The sequence below is a fragment of the Tetrahymena thermophila genome (genome assembly GCF_000189635.1).
Source record: "Tetrahymena thermophila SB210 genomic scaffold scf_8253908, whole genome shotgun sequence".
Taxonomy (NCBI): Eukaryota; Ciliophora; class Oligohymenophorea; order Hymenostomatida; family Tetrahymenidae; genus Tetrahymena; species Tetrahymena thermophila.
Genome location: NW_002475972.1, coordinates 44,680 through 66,267, shown reverse-complemented (window position 1 = coordinate 66,267; position 21,588 = coordinate 44,680). Strand labels below are relative to the sequence as shown.

At 21.7% G+C, this 21,588-nt stretch overlaps 8 protein-coding genes across 8 annotated transcripts; 6 read left to right on the top strand and 2 right to left on the bottom strand. All coding sequences in view use genetic code 6, as the record gives it.

Moving 5' to 3' along the window:
- Positions 1–660: 660 nt before the first annotated feature.
- Positions 661–2,395, top strand: TTHERM_000901749 (transmembrane protein, putative; the record flags this gene model as incomplete). Its single annotated transcript, XM_012800827.1, has 2 exons — positions 661–1,776; positions 2,024–2,395. The coding sequence occupies 2 exons, from the start codon at positions 661–663 to the stop codon at positions 2,393–2,395; spliced, it is 1,488 nt and encodes a 495-aa protein (XP_012656281.1).
- TTHERM_000901748 (hypothetical protein) lies at positions 2,396–2,857 on the bottom strand (the record flags this gene model as incomplete). The annotated part of the gene is made up of 2 exons (XM_012800826.1): positions 2,396–2,577; positions 2,830–2,857. The coding sequence occupies 2 exons, from the start codon at positions 2,855–2,857 to the stop codon at positions 2,396–2,398; spliced, it is 210 nt and encodes a 69-aa protein (XP_012656280.1).
- A 252-nt stretch (positions 2,858–3,109) lies between these two features.
- On the top strand, positions 3,110–3,961 carry TTHERM_000901747 (transmembrane protein, putative; the record flags this gene model as incomplete). Its single annotated transcript, XM_012800825.1, has 2 exons — positions 3,110–3,758; positions 3,810–3,961. The coding sequence occupies 2 exons, from the start codon at positions 3,110–3,112 to the stop codon at positions 3,959–3,961; spliced, it is 801 nt and encodes a 266-aa protein (XP_012656279.1).
- Positions 3,962–4,827: 866 nt separating this feature from the next.
- Positions 4,828–6,427, top strand: TTHERM_00901740 (hypothetical protein; the record flags this gene model as incomplete). The annotated part of the gene is made up of 3 exons (XM_001027047.2): positions 4,828–5,835; positions 5,896–6,341; positions 6,394–6,427. 3 exons carry the CDS (start codon positions 4,828–4,830, stop codon positions 6,425–6,427), a joined length of 1,488 nt encoding a protein of 495 aa, XP_001027047.2.
- A 788-nt stretch (positions 6,428–7,215) lies between these two features.
- On the top strand, positions 7,216–8,274 carry TTHERM_000901708 (transmembrane protein, putative; the record flags this gene model as incomplete). The annotated part of the gene is made up of 1 exon (XM_012800824.1): positions 7,216–8,274. One exon carries the CDS (start codon positions 7,216–7,218, stop codon positions 8,272–8,274), a length of 1,059 nt encoding a protein of 352 aa, XP_012656278.1.
- Positions 8,275–11,580: 3,306 nt separating this feature from the next.
- On the top strand, positions 11,581–15,757 carry TTHERM_000901705 (transmembrane protein, putative; the record flags this gene model as incomplete). Its single annotated transcript, XM_012800823.1, has 4 exons — positions 11,581–13,059; positions 13,593–13,866; positions 13,920–14,617; positions 14,669–15,757. The coding sequence occupies 4 exons, from the start codon at positions 11,581–11,583 to the stop codon at positions 15,755–15,757; spliced, it is 3,540 nt and encodes a 1,179-aa protein (XP_012656277.1).
- A 748-nt stretch (positions 15,758–16,505) lies between these two features.
- TTHERM_000901702 (hypothetical protein) lies at positions 16,506–17,889 on the top strand. The gene is made up of 2 exons (XM_012800822.1): positions 16,506–17,513; positions 17,574–17,889. Exon 1 carries the CDS (start codon positions 16,702–16,704, stop codon positions 17,272–17,274), a length of 573 nt encoding a protein of 190 aa, XP_012656276.1. The 5' UTR covers positions 16,506–16,701; the 3' UTR covers positions 17,275–17,513; positions 17,574–17,889.
- Positions 17,890–18,811: 922 nt separating this feature from the next.
- On the bottom strand, positions 18,812–19,165 carry TTHERM_00901700 (hypothetical protein; the record flags this gene model as incomplete). The annotated part of the gene is made up of 1 exon (XM_001027043.1): positions 18,812–19,165. One exon carries the CDS (start codon positions 19,163–19,165, stop codon positions 18,812–18,814), a length of 354 nt encoding a protein of 117 aa, XP_001027043.1.
- Between the last annotated feature and the right edge of the window lie 2,423 nt (positions 19,166–21,588).

Here is a 21,588-nt window from a genome sequence, read left to right as displayed (position 1 = left end):
AAATTACAATTTGCTACAATTTTTAATGCTTTATTTTCATCTTATACCAATATATAAGAAATATAAGTTAGAAATAGTAACTAAATTAGCTTGGCCAGCTTGTAAAATTTAGATATTAATCCCATTTTATATATTTGTTAAAATTTGTTCATGATAAATATAATAATAGAAAATTCTAACTAAACTAAAATATTTTTGCAAGTTGATTCAATTTAAGTTAAAAATTTTACTGTAAGCTCAATGTATACAGATTTTAATATCATAGATATTACAGCTCAAGAATTATAAATAAATAAATTGTTTATGGATAATATATAACCTTTATCTAATAATAAAAATCATTAATTTGCAATAAATTTAATAAATATTACAAGTTTCACTATTTAGAATAATTAATTTCATAATAATTTTATATCATTCTTATCAGTAAATTAACAATAGCTTTAAAAAAATTAACAATTTAAATTCAGGGAAGCAGAGCTACTTAATTCATCTTTTATTAATAATTAAATTAATTTAGAAGCTTCTCTTATTTTATTGAATAATTTAGATTAAGTTACTTTAGATAATATAACTCTTAAGCTTAACAAATTAAATTAAAACACATTCTCATCATTTATACAGGTTAATTAATGCTACAATATTACATTAACTGCATGTATGTTTTAAGATAATATAAACTCAGATGGATATGGAGGTGCTTTATAATTAATAGAGACATAATAAGTTAATATATATTACTCACACTTTATTTCTAATAAATGCCTTTTAAAAAATGGTGGTGCAATCAATTTTATAAATGTAGAATATTTAGGAATATTGGATATTAGCTAATCTTATTTTATTGGTAATTAAGCTATTCTATCAACAGGGGGAGCTATCAACCTATCTAAGGTTAATTTAATTTTAAAAAACTCTCAAATAGAATCAAATAGAGCTCAAATAGGAGGTGGAATTTATTATTAATAAATAATTCCTGACTTTGTATTATTACTATAAAATGGTATCAAGCAAAATAATACTATTTAAAATAATTATGCAAGTATCTATGGTAAAAATTTAGGATCAACCTTAAGATCAATTTACATTTCTCAAAAAGATATTACTATTTAAAGCTCACATAATATAAATTACAAATAGAACTAACTTGAAGTAGAAGGAATTTAAAGTGGTGAGTAAATTATTTTTAAAAAAATACAAGTTCTTGATGAAGAAGAAAGTCCTGTTTTTATCCCATCAATTCAAGATTAAAATTACTTAAGTGATGATGTCTTACTAATAATTAGATAGATCAATATAGAAATTATATGTGATTAATTAAATGTTGAAGTACAATGTGTAGGAAATTTAAAATCAAGTTATTTTTAAAATGGAGGTTTTTATTTAACTGTATAACCTATGTATAAACCACTAAATTCAATGATTATGAAAATAAAATCAAATGTGTTTCCACAATTAGTTGATTCTAATAATAATATCTAATTTAATTAAGGTTAGTTAGATCTTCAAGTGATACTTAATTTTGATCAATGTAAAATAGGCTAGATTCAAAAATAATTTAGTAATTCTATTATTTGTGAGTCTTGTCCAGAGGGAAAATACTCATTAGATATTCTGGATGGTGAATGCAAAAAATGTCCAGACTCTGCTGAGTATTGCTAAGGTTCAAAAATTTAGTTGAAAAATGGTTACTGGAGGAGTAATGAGTTGACTGATGATATTATTTATTGTAATTACAATCCAGATGTTTGTTAACCTTAAAGCAATCAATCGAAAGTAACATTTTTAATTTTATTCAAATTTGGGAATTTGTAATTCTATTTCTAATTACTCCAAATCATCATATATAAGCACTCTTTTCTCCACTCCTAGACTTTTTATCAGTTTAAAAAAATTCAGTCGAAAATATAAAAATTTTTATTTTTTTATAATGTTAATATATTAGGATTTATGTTAAATTGAATTATATTAATGTGGTAAATACTTTTTTAATTATATTTAAATTTCTTTTTTATATAAAAAGTTTAATTGTGCTAGAGGATATATAGGTATAATATGTGCTTCTTGTGATATATATGGTGAAATTTGGGATGATTCGTATGCAGAATAAATCACATCAAAATAATGCTATAAATGCTCAGATAACCTTAGCCTGATTGTTTTAAATAATTTACTAAAATTCTTTATAGTAATAGCTTATATTTTTTTTATGGTCAGAAGCTTATAAAATCAGTTATATATTAAACTCTTAGGACATTATGTAAAAAAGTCAGGGATACTTTTTTTAGGCAATACATGTAATTAATCAAGCATTTTTTTATAATTTAAAATTTATTTAAAATATATTTTTAGATAAATCAGAAAGACCAAAAATATTTTCTAAGATTCTAAATGATCATTTGCAAATTCTTTCTTTGATATATAGCTTATTTAACAATTTTATGGCTATTTCAGTACCTGTTTAAATATCTGGTAATCCATTAGGAGCTATCAGTAAATCTATAGATTGCTTATTTGCATAGAACTCTAGTTTACGACCTTTGTGGTTCTATTAATTGCTTTGGTCTTTATTGCAACCTATTATAATTATAATCTCATATTTTATAATAGGCTATATTTTTTTAAGGTTCAAATAAAATTTATTCATAAGGCATGCCAGAGCTGCTTTAATTTTTATTTACTTTTATTATTTTGTTTCAATTATAACTATGCTAAGTAAATCTATGAACTGTGTTTATATAGGAGATTAAAAGTATATGGATTTGGACTATAATATCAAATGCTATGATCCAAAATATCATTTACCATATATATTTATATTTTGCTTACCTCTGTTGATCATTTATGGAATGATCATACCTATTATTTTATTTGTTAGCGTATATCTCGTCAGAAAAAAAAAGAAGTCTTATTTTATTAAAGTATAATATTCATACATATTTGCAGGATTTAGAGATAAAATGTATTATTGGGAGTTCTATAAGATCATCTACAAAACAACCCTAATAATAACTTTTATTTTGCTCAAAGAAAATTATTAGTTTATTTAAGTAAATATTAATTTCGATTTAATAAATATTTATTATATTTTTGAATAAAGGTTTTAACAATGAACATAATAATGTCGCTTAATATCTTTTTAGTTGGAAAATCAAAGCCTTATATTTAATAAATTTACAATGATTTATAGCAGTTATCTACTATGCTTTGCATATTGGCTTTGAATTTATTCTATATTTAGCAGATATAATTTTAATAAACCCAATATATAGTTTTTTAAGCAATTATTGCTTCAATAATAATACTATTAAACTTATATCTCTTCTTATAATTGATATTTGGAATGGTAGATGTGTTGATAAATGCAAATAAAAAAGATAACAATTTATTTTAGAATTTTCTTTTAAAATTAAAATAAAAATATCCTAGTATATTTACTAATGTTTAAATAATTAATAAATCAAAAATAAGATCCTTGATTAAACTAAAATCAGTTTAAAGAAAATTTAAAATTCTTCTCAAATTCTTAAAAAATTACAATTTTTACAACGAAGAGTAGTTGTTGGTGTAATTTAATCTAGAAAGTTAATTTATAAATATCCCTTCAGAGAGAAAAGGAATAGAAAATTAGAGAAATTCTAATTGGAATTATTTGACATCAAACATAAAATAAGAAGAGAAGAACAATAATTTAAATTATTAAAAATAAGTAAATAACTAAACTGAATAAACGAGGAAAACTTACACTAATCTATAATGTAAATTTTTTTTTTTTCAAATTATTTATTCATTTTTAAAATAATCAAAAGAATTAACAACTACTAATTTAGATTCAACATCAATTTAATAATATGCTTAAAATCAGTAAACTCAAGAAAATTAAAATATACTGTTAGTAGATTAAGGAAATGCTTTAGAAATTGAAAGAAAGTTAGATAAAAAGATATTTTTCTATTTTTGAACGTTTAATTATGATTTAAATGTAAAATATTTTCATATTTATTTTTGTTTTTTAATTTTAAAATATTAAATTTTTGAAAATATCTATTTTTAAACATAAAAATATTGTAAAAAATGATTTCATTTTAACTATAATTTATTAGCTGTTTTAGGTTTTAAATTATTTATATAAAAAATAATTATATGGTAATCTACATGAATTTTTTTCTTTTTTAAATTAAGATTTATCTTACAGATATACCTATTATTTTTAAAATTAGACAGAGTAAAAATTTTTAGTTATAAAACTCTTTTTGCTTAATTTTTAAAAAGAATTCTAACACTTATTTTTGGCTTATACATTTCAAAAGGAGATTTTACAGTAAATTTATTTGGCAAAAATCTAATAAAAATAGGTGAATAGTGTAAATTGATGTATGATATTTTGAATCACATAATATTAATAAAATTTATTTTATAATTTTCATATGAATTTTTAATTTTTGTTTGCTAAAAATCTCAGATTTATAAATTGAATGAAATATTTTTGAAAGATAGTTTTTCTCAGAAATGTCTAAATTAATAAAATATGCTTTTTATTTTTTCTTCATTTTTAAGTGTAATACTTGAAGCAAATATTTTTATAAATTTTAAATATAGTTTTTTATTTTGTTAAGTTGAAATAACACAAAACTATAATTTTGTTTTAAAATACTATGATTTTTACAATTTCTCAATCATATAATTTCAAGTTTTTATATTAAAAGATAATTGCAAAGATTATTTTGATTTTGTTTAAGATTTGGACTATTTGCTTAAAAATAATTACAAATAGCAAATAATTTTTGAATATACTTATCAAATTAGATTAACTAAGGGAATTAAATTATGAAATCGCATAAAGGAATACAAATTATAATGAATTTAATATTCTTATAATATTGCTTAGCTCAAACGTGTTAAATATCTTAAATATTTGACACTCTATCACAAGCATGTCTTAGCTGCTCACCAAATTGCTAAAATTGCTTTAATATAAGCCAAAACTCATGCATTGGTTGTGTAAATAATTCTTACATGAGTTATGATGATATTTCTACTTGTTAAAATTTTTGCCAAAAAAATGAAGTTATTGACAGCGAAGGCATAAGATGCATTAAATGTAAAGTCAGTGGATGCGTCTAGTGCACCTCTTAATAAATTTGTCTGGTTTGTGATGAAAATTTAGTGCTTGATAAAAACAATAATCAGTGTAATGCTAAAAAAGGGATTTGCGAATCTGATTTATAATTACTTAATCCACCTTTCGAAAGTAGAAAATGTATGAATACCTGTCAATAATCTTATTATTTGAATTACAGTAGCTAAATTTGTGAATACACTTAGGAATGCCCATAAATTCAGCAATTATCTAGCTCTGTTATTAATAGGTATGTGAATGGCATTGGGATATTTAAAGAGAATCAATACATTACTATAAGTGGCGGCTCTTGCAGCTTCGCTATAGTGGATCAAAACTGGAATATAATAACAAAATAAACTTTACAAGAGATAAACACATTTGGATTCTTTCAAAGATAAGATGAGACTTAAATATAATATTTTTTATCAGGAGTTTATGGCGGATGTCTTTAGGGATAAAGGTTTAATGTTATGAATTTTGAGACTCTACAAATAGAATTCGATGAATAAAATTTGGAATCATAACATGGTATTAGTTATATAGATCATGTTAATAAGCTTGTTTTCATGATAGATAGTTAAGCATAAGCTTTAATATGGTATGATATATAAAATAAAAAAATTAATCGTGTTTAACTATAAAGCAGATACAGTATTTAATTAAAAATATTTAGCAGATATTATATTCAGTCTAAAGAAGTTAATTAACTATTTGTAATTATTAAATTTACTTATAAATAAATTCAATTTAATTATTTTTTTAATTCTTTTTAGGTAGGAACACTTCAATAGGACTTTTCTATATCACTTATATAGTCAAAATAATGCTTCAGTCCTATTCCTGATTATATATTGTTGCAAAAATAAAATTATATTATATCTTCAACATTTGATATTTAAAATTGGTTCTACAAATTAACATTTCAGTAAGATGGAGAGCTCATAGACTAAATCCTCATTTTAGAAATAGAATATTTTCCTACTAACATATTTTCATACTAATCTTTTAATTTGGTAGTGTAATATGATTATAATAGACAACAATTACTATTAATATAATTTAATGACACTTATGATGGAGTATTGATAAATTAGGTAATCTTTCAGGATACTCTTCTTTATATTACAGTAACAAATAATCAAATTTTAAATAGCTATTTCATTTTACTTGAAAACTAGAATTCTTATCTATTTGCAAATTTAACTGACGCTCTCTATTAGTACTAAAATACATAAACAAAAATCAGTGTAAATTTTAAATAAATAAACAAGACATTCCTATAATATTAAGTAATTAGTTTTATGATATAGTAAGATGAGATATAGATTATAATAAGAAAATACATTCAATATGCTTAATACTTTGGAATTTACAATAATTGTTTACGGATTAAATACAATTTAATTAAAAATGATTCCTTTTTCTAAATTCTTAATCCATATTAATCTTTAAACTAAAATATTTAGCTTTACAGAGAAGTAATGGATTAAATGTAGTATTCATTTAATATTATATCTATAAATTAACTAATTTTGAATGTAAATTAAGTAACATAAAAACCCTAATTTTATACTATAAATAATAATTATTTCTAATAGTAAGTTCTTATTAGCAAGTAAAATATAATTTACTAACTAAATAACCTCTAAAAAAACCCAAGAATTTTAACAACGATTTAATAATCTCTTTAAGTGTAGGGCAATCTACAAATAATTAATCGTGTATTTGATAATTAATATTTAATAACATCATTTTCAGTTCAGTTCGGAGTTGTCAATGAGTATATTACTGATATTTTTAATAAAAAGCTTATATTAAACTATAATTTAATTGGCTTTATTTCAAAGTCTAATGTATGTTACATTTAATCCAAAAAAATTTTGATAATACAAGAAATATTCTTATTAGTAGATTTATCTAACCAAAGAATACTTGCTAATTTAACTAACATATAGGGCACTTTTATAGTTGTACAAGATAGTTTTTTAGTGATTCTCAACTATCTGGATTAGTCACTTTATTAGTTTGATTTAGTTTCAGCTAGTTTAAATTAGATTTTTACTTTTTCTTCAACTTAAAATTTTGTAGAATTTATGTTTATTGACAAAAATAAAAGACTCCCTGCAATTTTTGATGGAGATCTTATTTATTTACGGACAGCTGATTATTTATTTTAGCCATTTTCAATAAGCAAGAGAACACTTGAATACTAGTTAGTAAATCTAGGTAAGATTTAGACAAACTTTTTTTTGACTTCATAAATAACTAAAGAGATATTTAAAATTGAATTTAATAATATTTCAGCTTACTCATTTGACCTATAATATCTTGGTAAAATTCTATCTGGATTCTTCATAACAAATTATTTCTATGATGATAAATAAATATACTTTTGTGAATTTGATTTTTTTTATAAATTTGATCTCCTTACAAAACAATTATTTAATTTAACAACAACAAGTACATCTATAAACGCGTAACCAGTTGAATAAATAATTAATTATTATCGTTTAGATGAAACAAAATACTACAAGAAATCAGAAAATATCATAGATAGTTAAAATATGATAATAATTAAAACATAACAAGAAGATAACATATATATTGGGTAAACTCAATAGGGTGATTCTCAAATTCACTTCTTCTAATCATAGAATGACTTCTATTGGCATATAAATTTATTTAATAATCCTTACCGTATTTTAAATTTAAATTCTTAGAATTAGATATTTCTAGCATAAGAATTTGATGATGGTTAAAACTGGATTGCAGTTTATGATAAGAGCTCTAATTAAATTACTATTTACAATTCAACAGACATTTTTAAAATTATCGATATAAATTTTTTGCTATAATCAGACATTAGCATTTACGTTTTAAATTGGATTTAACCACAATTCATTTATGTAAAAAATAATTCGCTGTATTTATTTGCTGCTTTTTCAAATACTTAAGTTAAGCAAATATGTATTTTAGATTCTAAGATAATTTAGTATAGAGTATGCTAGTAGCAAAATATTATAGTTACATTAACAAGCTAAAATATCATTTACTCTATAAACGTAAAATTTTTAATCAAATTCTAATTCTTAATTAACTTTTATTTATTTTATAATAGATGTTAGATTTTAGTTAAATTTAAATAAACTTGAATTCTTTATATTGTCAATCTTATTTAGATTTGAGTTAGGTATTATTTGATTTAGATTGTAATGAAAAATTAATAATTTTGAGCAAACCTTGTTTCTAAATCTTTGATTATACAAGCGGATAATTATATCCATAATAAGTAAGTATTTTTTCTTAAATTTCTTAATAGCATTTAAAAATAAACAAATATAATAAAGCCATAAAAATATAGTTAAATATATTTCATTTTATTTGCTAAATTTAGAACTTAATTATTTATTAAATAGATATTGTCTAGTTATTATGGTGTGGACTTATGTTGTAATCCAATAATAAAAGTGAAAAATTAAGTGTTTGCTATTTATTCCTTAGAATTGTCAATAAATGTAATTAAAAAAGATTTAGAATAACTAATAAGTTACAAGGATATTTGTTAATACCAATTAACATAATCTTATTATAATATAGATAATGATATTTACATTATCCTCACTGGATCAAAAAAATAGATTATCATTATCGACGTTTTTGCTAATAGCACATTCTTTTTATATAAAACTGCTAGCCAATTTGATAATCACTTGGGATACTATTTTTAAAAATAAAAAAGCGTTATAGTTATTGATAATACTCCAATAATTTATTTATGCGATTTTTTAACAAAAAATGTGACTCTTTTTTAAATTTAAGTATATCAAACAAAAGGAATCATAATGGATGAGATAAAAAACATCATTTTTTTATATTCAGATAAGTTTATTCACATGTATTAATATCCTGAAATGACTTTTATAGAAAGTTTTTCCTTGTAATAGCAATAAGAAACACCTATTTAAAATATATACTTAAATGCTTAGTTTAATTTGTTAAATGTATTGACTTAAACTGCACTGATTTCTTTTGATTTGACTGAAGTTCTCTATTCTTCTGAAACTAATTTAGCTTAGTACCAAAACATATAAAACATAGTATTCAACGATTAATATTAAGTTTATTATAGTTTAGCAAATTATTCTATTAACTTGTTTAAATAATCTGTGCTAGTAGATTATTTAATGTTATTGCAAGATTAATACAATATTCATCCCTATTTTACTGAATTAATACAAATAAGCACAAAATAAATTATTTATATACTGTTTGATAACCTTCATTTAATCGAAGTAGATTTAATAAAAGAAAAATTGTAATTAATTTAAAAGATACAATTATCTTAAAATCCAGACAACTATTTTTATGATAAACCTAGGTAGCAAATTCTCATTTTATACTAGCAAAATTTGTAATTAAACTAATTAAACCTTTAAGCTGACCAAATTAATGAAGTTAATTTTTTTAGTCTTCCATAGAGTGACTTCTCTTAAGCCTTAATAATTGGTGATTTTATAGTTCTTCCTTCTGTCAATATAATTTATACCTTCAATATTTTAACTAAAAAAATAAATGATATTAATCTTTAAAATACTAGTGTATTTTAGTTCATGTTTAAGCTTTAATCTAAAGATATAAAGAATTATCAAAATAATTGGTGGAAGATCCCTTTTGAATATGAAGATAGATATAATACTAATGATTATATTGAATCAAGCTCAATTACTTCTTAAGTGTGTATCGTTTCAACAGATTCTTAAAATACTATTATCTTAATTTTAAATGTGAATACAAATTTATTTTAACAATTATTACTTCAAAAAACTGCAATTACAAATACTGTGAATGATCCTTTTAGGAAAATAATATATACTGTCTCAAATAAAGGTACAACAAATATTTACGATTGGAATTTGAATTTTATAAGTTCTATGTTAAATCCATGCTTAAAGCAAGCGATAATAACTTTTGACTCTAATTTCATATATTCTGTGTGCCCAACAGATATAATAATCTATAATGGTTTGAGCTTTTAATAATAATTTCCTGTTATAAATTATGGTATACATGAAGCAATAAATATGATTAGTATCAATTTTAATAATTACTTCATAATAATCTAAAAAGAATAAATTTACTTAATATAATTGTAATATAACTCTGATTATAAACTACTCTTTTAAAAAAATAAGAAATATTATCAAATCTAGGTTTTGTAACTCATAAAAAGTTAAGAAGGGTAATATAGCTTGCTTATTATCTTGTCGTCATAGTCTGATATAGAAAGAATAGTAATACCTTTATCACCTAACGATAAATGTAATCTTAGTATAGAGCAATAGAATCGAACTGAAGAGAATATTCGTACATAAGAAACACTTTTCGAAACTCTCTCAAATTTATAAAATTTTAATATTGATACAACTCTTCAAGTGATAGAAATTGTTTATGTTGATCAATAATGTATTAGATCACTATCTCAATAATTATTTAACGAAATTTAGGTTAGTTAATAATTATCTTTGATTAATTAGTCAACTTCTTAAAATAGTAATATTTGTTGGTAAGATAACATTCCTTATGCAAAATAAATTGTAAATTTTTAGATAAAATAAATGTCATTGAGTTTGGGTTTAATAAATATAAATTAAAATAATTTCATGAAAATATTTTAAATGTCAGATATAACTTTAAACATATAAAATTCTCTGATTTTGTAAAATTTTGAAAAAGTTTATCTTACTAGCATACATTTAGTTGCACAAGAAAGCTAAAGTTTTGGGCAATTAATTATCTAAAATTGCTAATTAGTTGTTATAGAAAAACTTAATATAACCAACTTAAGTACACTTTAAAATACTTTATTCAATTTGATTAATAACACTATAATTCAAATTAAGAATGTTTATCTTTCTAACATTAATATTAAATAATCTATGAAATTAAATCAAAACCTTCAAACTGTTTTTAGCGCGGTTAATAATACAAATTTAACTATCAATAATATTAATGTCATTAGCTGTTCTAACTTGTAAATATTTTACTTAAACAATTCATATTATTTGGATGTTTCTGATCTAAATATCACTTAGTCATAGGATATTTAACTCTTTAATGCCTAAATAATCTAAAACACTAATATCACAAATGTTTAAATAGTTAAATTACAGTTTTCTACAATCTTTAATGCATTATTTTCTTCTCATACCAGTTTATAAGAAATAGAAATTAAAAATAGTAATTCACTTAGTTTTATCAACTTGTAAAACTTAGAAATTAATTAAGTTTAATTTATTTGTTAGAGTTTATTCCTAAAAGACGTATCTATTATTAATTCTAACTAAACTTAAATATTTTTACAAGTTGATTCAATTTAAGTTAAAAATTTAACTGTCAGTACAGTTTTTACAGATTTTAATATCTTAGATTTGACTGCTCAAGTATTATAAATAAACAAAATGTCTATGAATAATATATAACCTTTATCAAATAATAAAAAAAATTAATTTGCAATAAATTTTATTAACATTACAAACTTCACTATTTAAAATAATTAATTTTTTGATAACTTTATATCTTTCTTATTAGTTAATGAATAGTAGCTTTAAAATAACTAGGAACTATATTAACGAGAGGCTAAGCTGATTAAATCATCTTTTATTAATAATAAAATTAATTTGGAAGCTTCTCTAATTTTACTGAATAATTTAGATTAAGTTACATTAGATAATATAACTCTTAAGCTTAATAAATTAAATTAAAACACATTATCATCATTTATACAAGTTAATTAATGCTACAATATTATATTAACTGAATGTATATTTTAAGATAATATAAACTCAGATGGATATGGAGGTGCTTTATAACTAATAGAGACATAAAAGGCTAATATATATTACTCACATTTTATTTCTAACAAATGCCTTTAAAAAAATGGAGGTGCAATCAATTTTATAAACACAAAATATTTGGGTACTTTGGATATTAACTTTTCTGCTTTTGTTATGAATTAAGCCGTGCTATCTACTGGAGGAGCTATAAACCTATCCAAAGTTAATTTAATATTAAAGAATTCCCAAATAGAATCCAATAAAGCTCAAATAGGAGGTGGAATTTATTATCAATAAATAGTTCCTGACTTTGTAATAATATTATAGAAAGGTATTAAGCAAAATAATACTATTTAAAATAATTATGCCAACATCTATGGTAAAAATTTAGGATCAACTTTAAGGAAAATTTACATTTCTCAAAAAGATATTACTATTTAAAGCTCACATAATATAAATTACAAATAATACTCACTTGAAGTAGATGGAATTTAAAGTGGTGAGTAAATTACTTATTAAAAAATATAGGTCCTTGATGAAGAAGGAACTCCTGTTTATATTCCATCAATTCAAAATCAAAGTAGCTTAAGTGACGATGTCTTACTAATAATTAGATAGATCAATATAGAAATTACATGTGATTAATTAAATATTGAAGTACAATGTGTAGGAAATTTAAAATCAAGCGATTATTAAAATGGAGGTTTTTATTTAACAGTATAGCCTATGTATAAGCCACTCAGTACTATGAGTATGAAAATAAGATCAAATGTGTTTCCACAATTAGTTGATTCTAATAATAATATCTAAATTAATTAAGGTTAGTTAGATCTTTAAGTTTTACTTAATTTTGATTAATGTAGGATAGGGTAAATTCAAAAATAATTTAGTAATTCTATTATTTGTGAGTCTTGTCCAGAGGGAAAATACTCATTAGATATTCTTGATGGTGAGTGCAAAAAGTGTCCAGACTCTGCTGTGTATTGTTCAGGTTCAAAGATTTAGTTGAAAAACGGTTACTGGAGAAGTAATGAATTTACAGATGATATTATTTATTGTAATTATAATCCTAATGTTTGTTAGCCTCAAAGCAATCAATCAAAGGTAAGATTATTAATTTTTTTCAAATTTGAAACAATTTGTGATAAATATTTCTGAGCCCACGATTAAAATACGATTCTTGAAGACTGCGCGTCTTAATCTAAATGGCTATTTATTTTATATAAGAAATAACACATTAAAAAATGAGACTTTTTCAATCATTTTAATAGAGCAAAACGTACCTTTTTTGATTCAAATTACAATTATTAGAAAAAAATATTTATTGATCAACTAAAAAAAATTTTTTTATTTTCAAAAAGAAAAAAAATAAAAATTAAAAACATATTTAATTTACAATAATGTTGAAAAGTGGGTAGAAAAAACCCTTTATACAATATAAAACCAACTTAGAGGATATCATAAATAATTTTTTTTTTTTTTAATATCTGCTTTTTGGTGCTATGGCGCGCCCACACTTAGCATTACAAAATAATTATGAATAAATTATCTTTTTTTAATTATTTTAAATTATATAAATAAGATAAATAATACTTCATAATCATTTGTTTATTAAAATTTAATTTTATCATAAAAAGTTTAATTGTGAAAGAGGATATATAGGTATAATATGTGGATCTTGTGATATTTATGGTTAAATTTGGGATGATTCTTATGCAGAATATATTACATCAAAATAATGCTACAAATGCTCAGATAATATTATGCTAATTTTTTTAAATAATTTCCTGAAATTCTTTGTAGTCATTGCTTATATTTTTTTTATGGTCAGAAGCTTATAAAAGTAATTGTATATTAAACTTTTAGGCCATTATGTTAAAAAGTCAGGGATACTTTTTTTAAGCAACACATGTAATTAATCATTTTTTTAAATAAATTTAAATTAATTTAAAATTATATTTTAGATAAATCAGAAAGACAAAAAATATTTTCTAAGATTCTAAATGATCATTTGCAAATTCTTTCATTGGTTTATAGCTTATTTAATAATTTTATGGCAATTTCAGTACCTGTTTAAATAACAGGTAATCCATTAGGTGCTATCAGTAAATCTATAGACTGCCTATATACAACGAAACCTAATTTACAACCTTTGTGGTTCTATTAATTGCTTTGGTCTTTATTGCAACCTATTTTAATTATCACCTTATATTTTTTAATAGGCTATATTTTTTTAAAGTTCAAATAAAATTTATTTATAAGGCATGCCAGAGCTGCTTTAATTTTTATTTACTTTTATTATTTTGTTTCAATTATTACTATTTTAAGTAAGTCTATGAACTGTGTTTAGATAGGAGATTAAAAGTATATGGATTTAGACTATAATATCAAATGCTATGATCCAAAATATCATTTACCTTATATATTTATATTTTGCTTACCTCTATTGATCATCTATGGAATGATTATACCTATTATTTTATTTGTTAGTGTGTATCTTGTAAGAAAAGGAAAGAAATCTTTTTTTATTAAAGTATAATATTCATACATTTTTGCAGGATTTAGAGATAAAATGTACTATTGGGAGTTCTATAAGATCATCTACAAAGCATCACTAATCATAATTTTTATTTTGCTCAAAGAAAATAATCAGTTAATTTAAGTAAATTTTAATTTCACTTTTAAAAAAAGCTTAAACTATTTTTGAATAAAGGTTTTGATGAACATTATAATGTCGCTTAATATCTTTTTAGTTGGAAAAGCAAAGCCCTATATTTAATAAAATTACAATGATTTACAGCATTTTTCTAATTTGATTTGCATATTGGCTCTGAATTTCTTTTATATTTAGCAGATATCATCTTAATAAATTCAATAAACAGTTTTTTTAATAATCACTGTTTTAATTATTATATTGCCAAACATATATCTCTTCTTACAATTGATATTTGGAATGATAAATATATAAGTAAATGCAAATAAAGCTGATAATAATTTAGTTTAGAATTTACTCTTGAAATTAAAATAAAAATACCCTAAAAAATTCACTAATGTTTAAATAATTAGCAACTAAAAAATAAGATCTTTACTTAAGTTGAAAGAAGTTTAAAGGAAATTTAGAATTCTTCTCAAATTTTTAAAAAACTACAATTTTTACAATGAAGAGTAACTATTGGTGTAGTTTAATCTAGAAAGTTAATTTATAAATATCCCATCAGAGAGAAAAGAGTTAGAAAAATTGAGAAATTCTAATTTGAATTTTTTGACATCTAGCATAAAATAAGAAGAGGTGAACAATAATTTAAATTATTTAAAATAAATAAGCTGCTAATCTGAATAAGTAGGGAAAACTAATAATAATCCATAATGTAAATTTATTTTCTTTTTTTTCAAATTATTTAATTAATTATATCCTAATCAAAAGAATAAATGTTTAGCAATATAGATTTAATAACACCTTAAAGCTATGCTTAAAATCAAGAAAATTAAAATATACTTTAAAAAACTTTAGAGTTTGAAAGCAAATTAGATAAATATAAATCTTTAAATTATTGATGTATAAATTGTGAATTAAATATTAATTATTTTGATATTCATTTATATTTTTTAATTATATATCATTATATTTTTTAAAATATGTATATTTTAGACATAATTAAATACTACTAAATTTTATTATATTTTAGTTGTACATTTTAAAATAAAAAACATAATTTTTCCTATTTATGAGAAAAAATTTTTTATGTAATTGAAATTTATTTCTTTAGTTTACATTTTTCTCATAGCTTCTCTTTTTTTGTGAACTTGGAAGAAGGAGGCTAAAGGTTTTACAGTAACAAATTTAATTATATACAAAACAAATTTTATTTAGAAATCACCAAAAAAAAAAGCTTATCATTATATGTAAATTAATTATTCTCTTTTTACATAATAATATATTTAATAAAATTATTATTTATTTTTATATTGTAATTGTCGAGGTTTTCTCATTATTAAAGAAAATAAAAGTAATGTGTTTACTTTGCACATTTCAAGTGAGGTTTTAAGGTAAATTTATTTAAAAGGTTTAATAAAAACAGGATAAATAATCTATTTAAACATGTTCTTTAATTCTCATAATTATTAATAAAAATTATTATTTAATTTTCATGTAAATTTAAAATATTTGTTACAAATTTCAGATTAATATATTGAATGAAATATTTTGGAACAAATCTTTTTAAAAGAAATTTCTAAATTACTAAGGTTGAGCTTTATGATCTTTCTTCTTTTTTATTAGCAATAAACTAAAAAATTATTTGCTTTAATTATTTATTTTAAAGGAAGTATTAATTCCCTATTCAGTTGAAATAATACAAAACTTTTTTATTTAGTTTTAAAATAGAAGGATTTTTTTTTCTTTTTAAATCATAAGAGTTCAAATTTATTTTTTAATATTATGAGATCACCACAATGATTATTTTGATTTTGTTTAAGTTATTCACTTTTTAATTAGCAAGAATAATTAATCGCAAAAGAATTTTGAATTTACTTATCAAATTAATTTAATTATGAGATCACATTTTGTAAAAAAATTTATAATGAATCTTATATTCATATAATATTGCTTTGGTCAAACATGTTAAAAGTCTTAAATATTTGACGCTCTATCACAAGCTTGCCTTAGTTGTTCATCAGTATGCGAAAATTGCTTTAATTTAAGCCAGTAATCATGCATTAGTTGCTTAAAAAATTCATACATGACTTATGATGATATATCTACTTGTAAAAATTAATGTTAAAAAAATGAAGTTATTGACAGCGAAGGCAAAAAATGCATTAAATGTAAGGTCAATGGATGCGTTTAATGTACCTCTTAATAAATTTGTCTGTTGTGTGATGAGAATTTAGTGCTTGATAAAAATAATAATCAGTGTAATACTAAAAAAGGGATTTGCGAATCTGATTTATAATTTCTTAACCCACCTTTCGAAAGTAGAAAATGCACGAATACCTGTCTATCATCTTATTTTTAGAATTATAGTAACTAAATTTGTGAATAAACTTAGCAATGTCCATAAATTCAGTAATTGTCTAGTTCTGTTATGTAAACATTTGTAAATGATATTGGAATAATTAAAGATAATCAATACATAATTATAAGTGGCGGATCTTGCAGCTTCGCTATTGTGGATCAAAACTGGAATATAATAACTAAATAAACTTTACAAGAGATAAACACGTTTGGATTCTTTCGAAGATAAGATGAGACCTAAATATAGTATTTTTTATCAGGAGTTTATGGTGGATACCTTCAGGGATAAAGGTTTAATGTTATGAATTTCGAGACTCTACAAATAGAATTTGATGAATAGAATTTGGAATAATAGCTTACAATTTTTTATGTAGATGATGATTATAAACTCGTTTTCATGGCAAATAGTTAAGCATCCTCTTTAATATGGTATGACATATTAAACAAAAAAATTAATAGTATTTAACTATAGATCAGCTATTATACTTTATTAAAAGTATTAAATAGATATTATATTCAGTCTAGAGATGTTAATTAACTATTTGTAATTATTTAATTTGTTCATAAACTTATTCAATTTAATGATTTTTTTTATTCATATTAGGTAGGAACACTTTAATAAGACTTTTCTATATCACTTAAATTGTCAAAATAATGTTTTAGTGTAATTCCTGATAAAATACTGTTGTAAAAATAAAACTATATTATATCTTCCACACTTCTATATGTTAGCAATTCTAATATGTTCTATAAATTAACATTTCAATAAGATGGAGAACTTAAAGACTAGACACTAATTTTATAAATAGACTATTTTTCTAATTACATATTTTCTTGCTAATCTCTTAATTTGGTAGTATAATATGATTAGACAAGCCAAAATTTAATCTTAATATAATTTAATGACAATTATGATGGAGTTTTGATAAATTAGGTAATCTCTACTGATAATTTTTTTTTTATGACAGCAAGCAATAATAATATTTTAAACAGCTTTTTTATTTTACTAGAAAACTAGAATTCTTATGTATTTGCAAATTTAACTGACACATTCCATTAGTACTAAAATACACAAACAAAAATTAGCATCGATTTTAAACAAATAAACAAGAAATTCCTAAAATATTAAATAATTGGTTTTATGACATCGTAAGATGAAGTATAGATAATATTAAGCCAATACATTTTAGATCCTTAATAGTTTGGAATTTACAATAATTGCATAAGAATTAAATACAATTTAATTAATGACGATTTCTAATTCGAATTTCTTAATCCGTATTAATTTTTAAGCTAAAATATTGAGCTTTACAAATAAATAATGAATTCAGTTTAGTACCAATTCAAGATTATATCTCAGAATTAACTAATCCTAAATATAAATTAAGCAAGTTAAAAGCCCTCATTTTTTTCTATAAATAATAGCTATTTTCTTTAGTAGGTTCTTATAAGCAAGCAAAATATAATTTATTAACTTAATAATCTCTAAAAAAACCCAAGAATTTTAACAACTATTTAACAATCTTTTTAAATATAAGGCCTACAACAAATAATTAATCGTATAATTGATAATTAATATTTAATAACATCATTTTCAGTTGAATTTGGAGTTTTATAAGAATACATTGTTGATATTTCAAATCAAAAGCTTATTTTGAATTATAATTTAAATAGCTACTTTGAAAGGTCTAATGTATGTTACATTTAATCCAAAAAACTTTTAATAATATAAGAAATATTCTTATTAGTAGACTTAGCTAACTAAAGAATATTTGCTAATTTAACAAACATCTAGGGTAGTTTCATTGTTGTACAGGATAGTTTTTTAGTGATTCTCAACTTTCAGGATTAGTCACTTTATTAATTAGATTTAGTTTCAGCTAATTTAAATTAGATTTTTAGTTTTTCTCCTTCTTAACATTTTGCAGATTTTATGCTTATTGACAAAGATAAAAGACTGCCTGTAATTTTTGATGGAGATCTTATTTATTTACAGACAATTGATTTTTCATTTTAACCATTTTCAATAAGCAAGAGAACACTTGAATACTAATTAGTTAATCTAGGAAATTTTTATACAAGCTTTTTCTTGACTTCATAAATCACTAAAGAGATATTTGTTATTGGATTTAATAATATTTCAGCTTACACATTTGACCTATAATATCTTGGTAAAATTCTATCTGGATTCTTCATAACAAATTTTTTCTACGACGATAAATAAATGTACTTTAGTGAATTTGACTATTTTTATAAACTTGATCTCCTTACAAAACAATTACTAAATTTAACAACAACAAGTACATCTTAAAACACGTAACCAATTGATTAAATAATTAATTATTATCGTTTAGATGATACACAATACTATAAGAAATCAGAAAATATCATAGATAGTTAAAATATGATAATAATTAAAACTAAATAAGAAGATAATATATATATTGGGTAAACTTAATTGGGTGATTCTTAAGTTCACTTCTTCTAATCATAAAACGACTTCTATTGGCATACAAATTTGTTTAATAATCCTTACCATATTTTAAATTTAAATCCATAGAGTTAGATATTTCTTGCTTAATAATTTCATAATGATTAAAATTGGATTGCGATTTATGATAAGAGCTTTAACTAAATTACTGTTTATAATTCTACAGATATTTACATAGTTATAAATATAAATTTCTTACTTTTGCCAGACCTTAGTGTTTATGTTTTAAATTGGATTTCTCTACAATTCATTTATGTAAAAAATAATTCACTGTATTTATTTTCTGCTTTTTCAAACACTTAAGATAAGCAAATATGCATTTTAGATTCTAAAATAATGAAGTATAGAGTATGCTAGTAGTAAAATATTATAGTTACATTAACCAGCTAAAATATCATTTACTCTATAAACGTAAAATTTTTAATCAAATTCTAATTCTTAATAAACTTTAATTTATTTATTAATAGATATTAGATTTAAGTTAAATTTAAATAAATTTGAATTCATTATAATGTCTGTCTTTTTTAGATATGAGTGATGTATTATTTGAATTAGATTGTGATGAAAAATTAATAATTTTGAGCAAACCTTGCTTCTAAGTCTTTGACTCTACAAGCGGATAACTATTAAAAGATTAAGTAAGTATTTTTTCATAAATTAAAATATTAGAAATTTCATAAAATCTTTTAAAAACAACAATATAATCATTAATCAAGTTAAATATTTTTCATTTTAATAGTTATATTTTAATTTTAATTATATTAATAGTTTTTACTTCAATATTATGGTGTGGAATTATGTTGTAATCCAATAGTTAAAGTGAAAGATTAATTGTTTGCTATTTATAATTTGGAAAATTAAATACATATAATTAAAAAAGAATAGAACTAACCAATAAATTACTAAGATACTTGCTAATACGAATTAACATAGGCTTACTATGACTTAGATAAAGACATTTATATTATACTTAATGGATCAAAAAAATAGATAATTATTATTAATGCTTTTACTAATAACACCTTCTTTTTATATAAAACTACTAGCAAATTTGACAATTACTCAGCATACTATTTTAAAAAAAATCAAAACTTAATTGTTATTGATAATACTCCAATAATTTATTTATGCAATTGCTTAACAAACAAAGTGACTCTTTTTTAAAATTAAGTATATCAAACAAAAGGAATCATAATGGATGAGAAAAAAAATATCATTTTTGTATACTCAGATAAGTTTATTCACATGTATTAATATCCTCAAATGTAATTTATTGAAAGTTTTTCCCTGCAATAATAAGAATAAACTCCTATATAGAATATATATCTAAACACTTAATTTAATTTATTAAATGTACTTACTTAAACTGCACTGATTTCTTTTGATTTGGCTGAAGTTCTCTATGCTTCTGAAACTAATTTAGCTTAGTACCAAAACATATAAAACATAGTATTCAACGATTAATATTAAGTTTATTATAGTTTAGCAAATTATTCTATTAACTTGTTTAAATAAGCAGTGCTAGTAGATTATTTAATGTTATTGCAAGATTAATACAATATTCATCCCTATTTTACTGAATTAATACAAATAAGCACAAAATAAATTATTTATATACTGTTTGATAACCTTCATTTAATCGAAGTAGATTTATTAAATGAAAAACTGTATTTAATTTAAAAGATACAATTATCTTAAAATCCAGATAACTATTTTTATGATAAACCTAGGTAGCAAATTCTCCTTCTTTACTAGCAAAATTTATAATTAAACTAATTAAACCTTTTAGCTGACCAAATTAATGAAGTTAATTTTGCTAATCTTCCATAGAGTGACTTCTCTTAAGCCTTAATAATTGGTGATTTTATAGTTCTTCCTTCTACAAATATAATTAATACCTTCAATATTTTAACAAAAAAAATAAATAAAATTAATCTTTAAAATACTAGTGTATTTTAGTTCATATTTAAGCTTTAATCGAAAGATATAAAGAATTATCAAAATAATTGGTGGAAGATCCCTTTTGAATATGAAGACAGATATAATACTAATGATTATATTGAATCTAACTAAATTACTTCTTTAGTGTGTATCATTTCATCAGATTCTTAAAACACTATTATCTAAA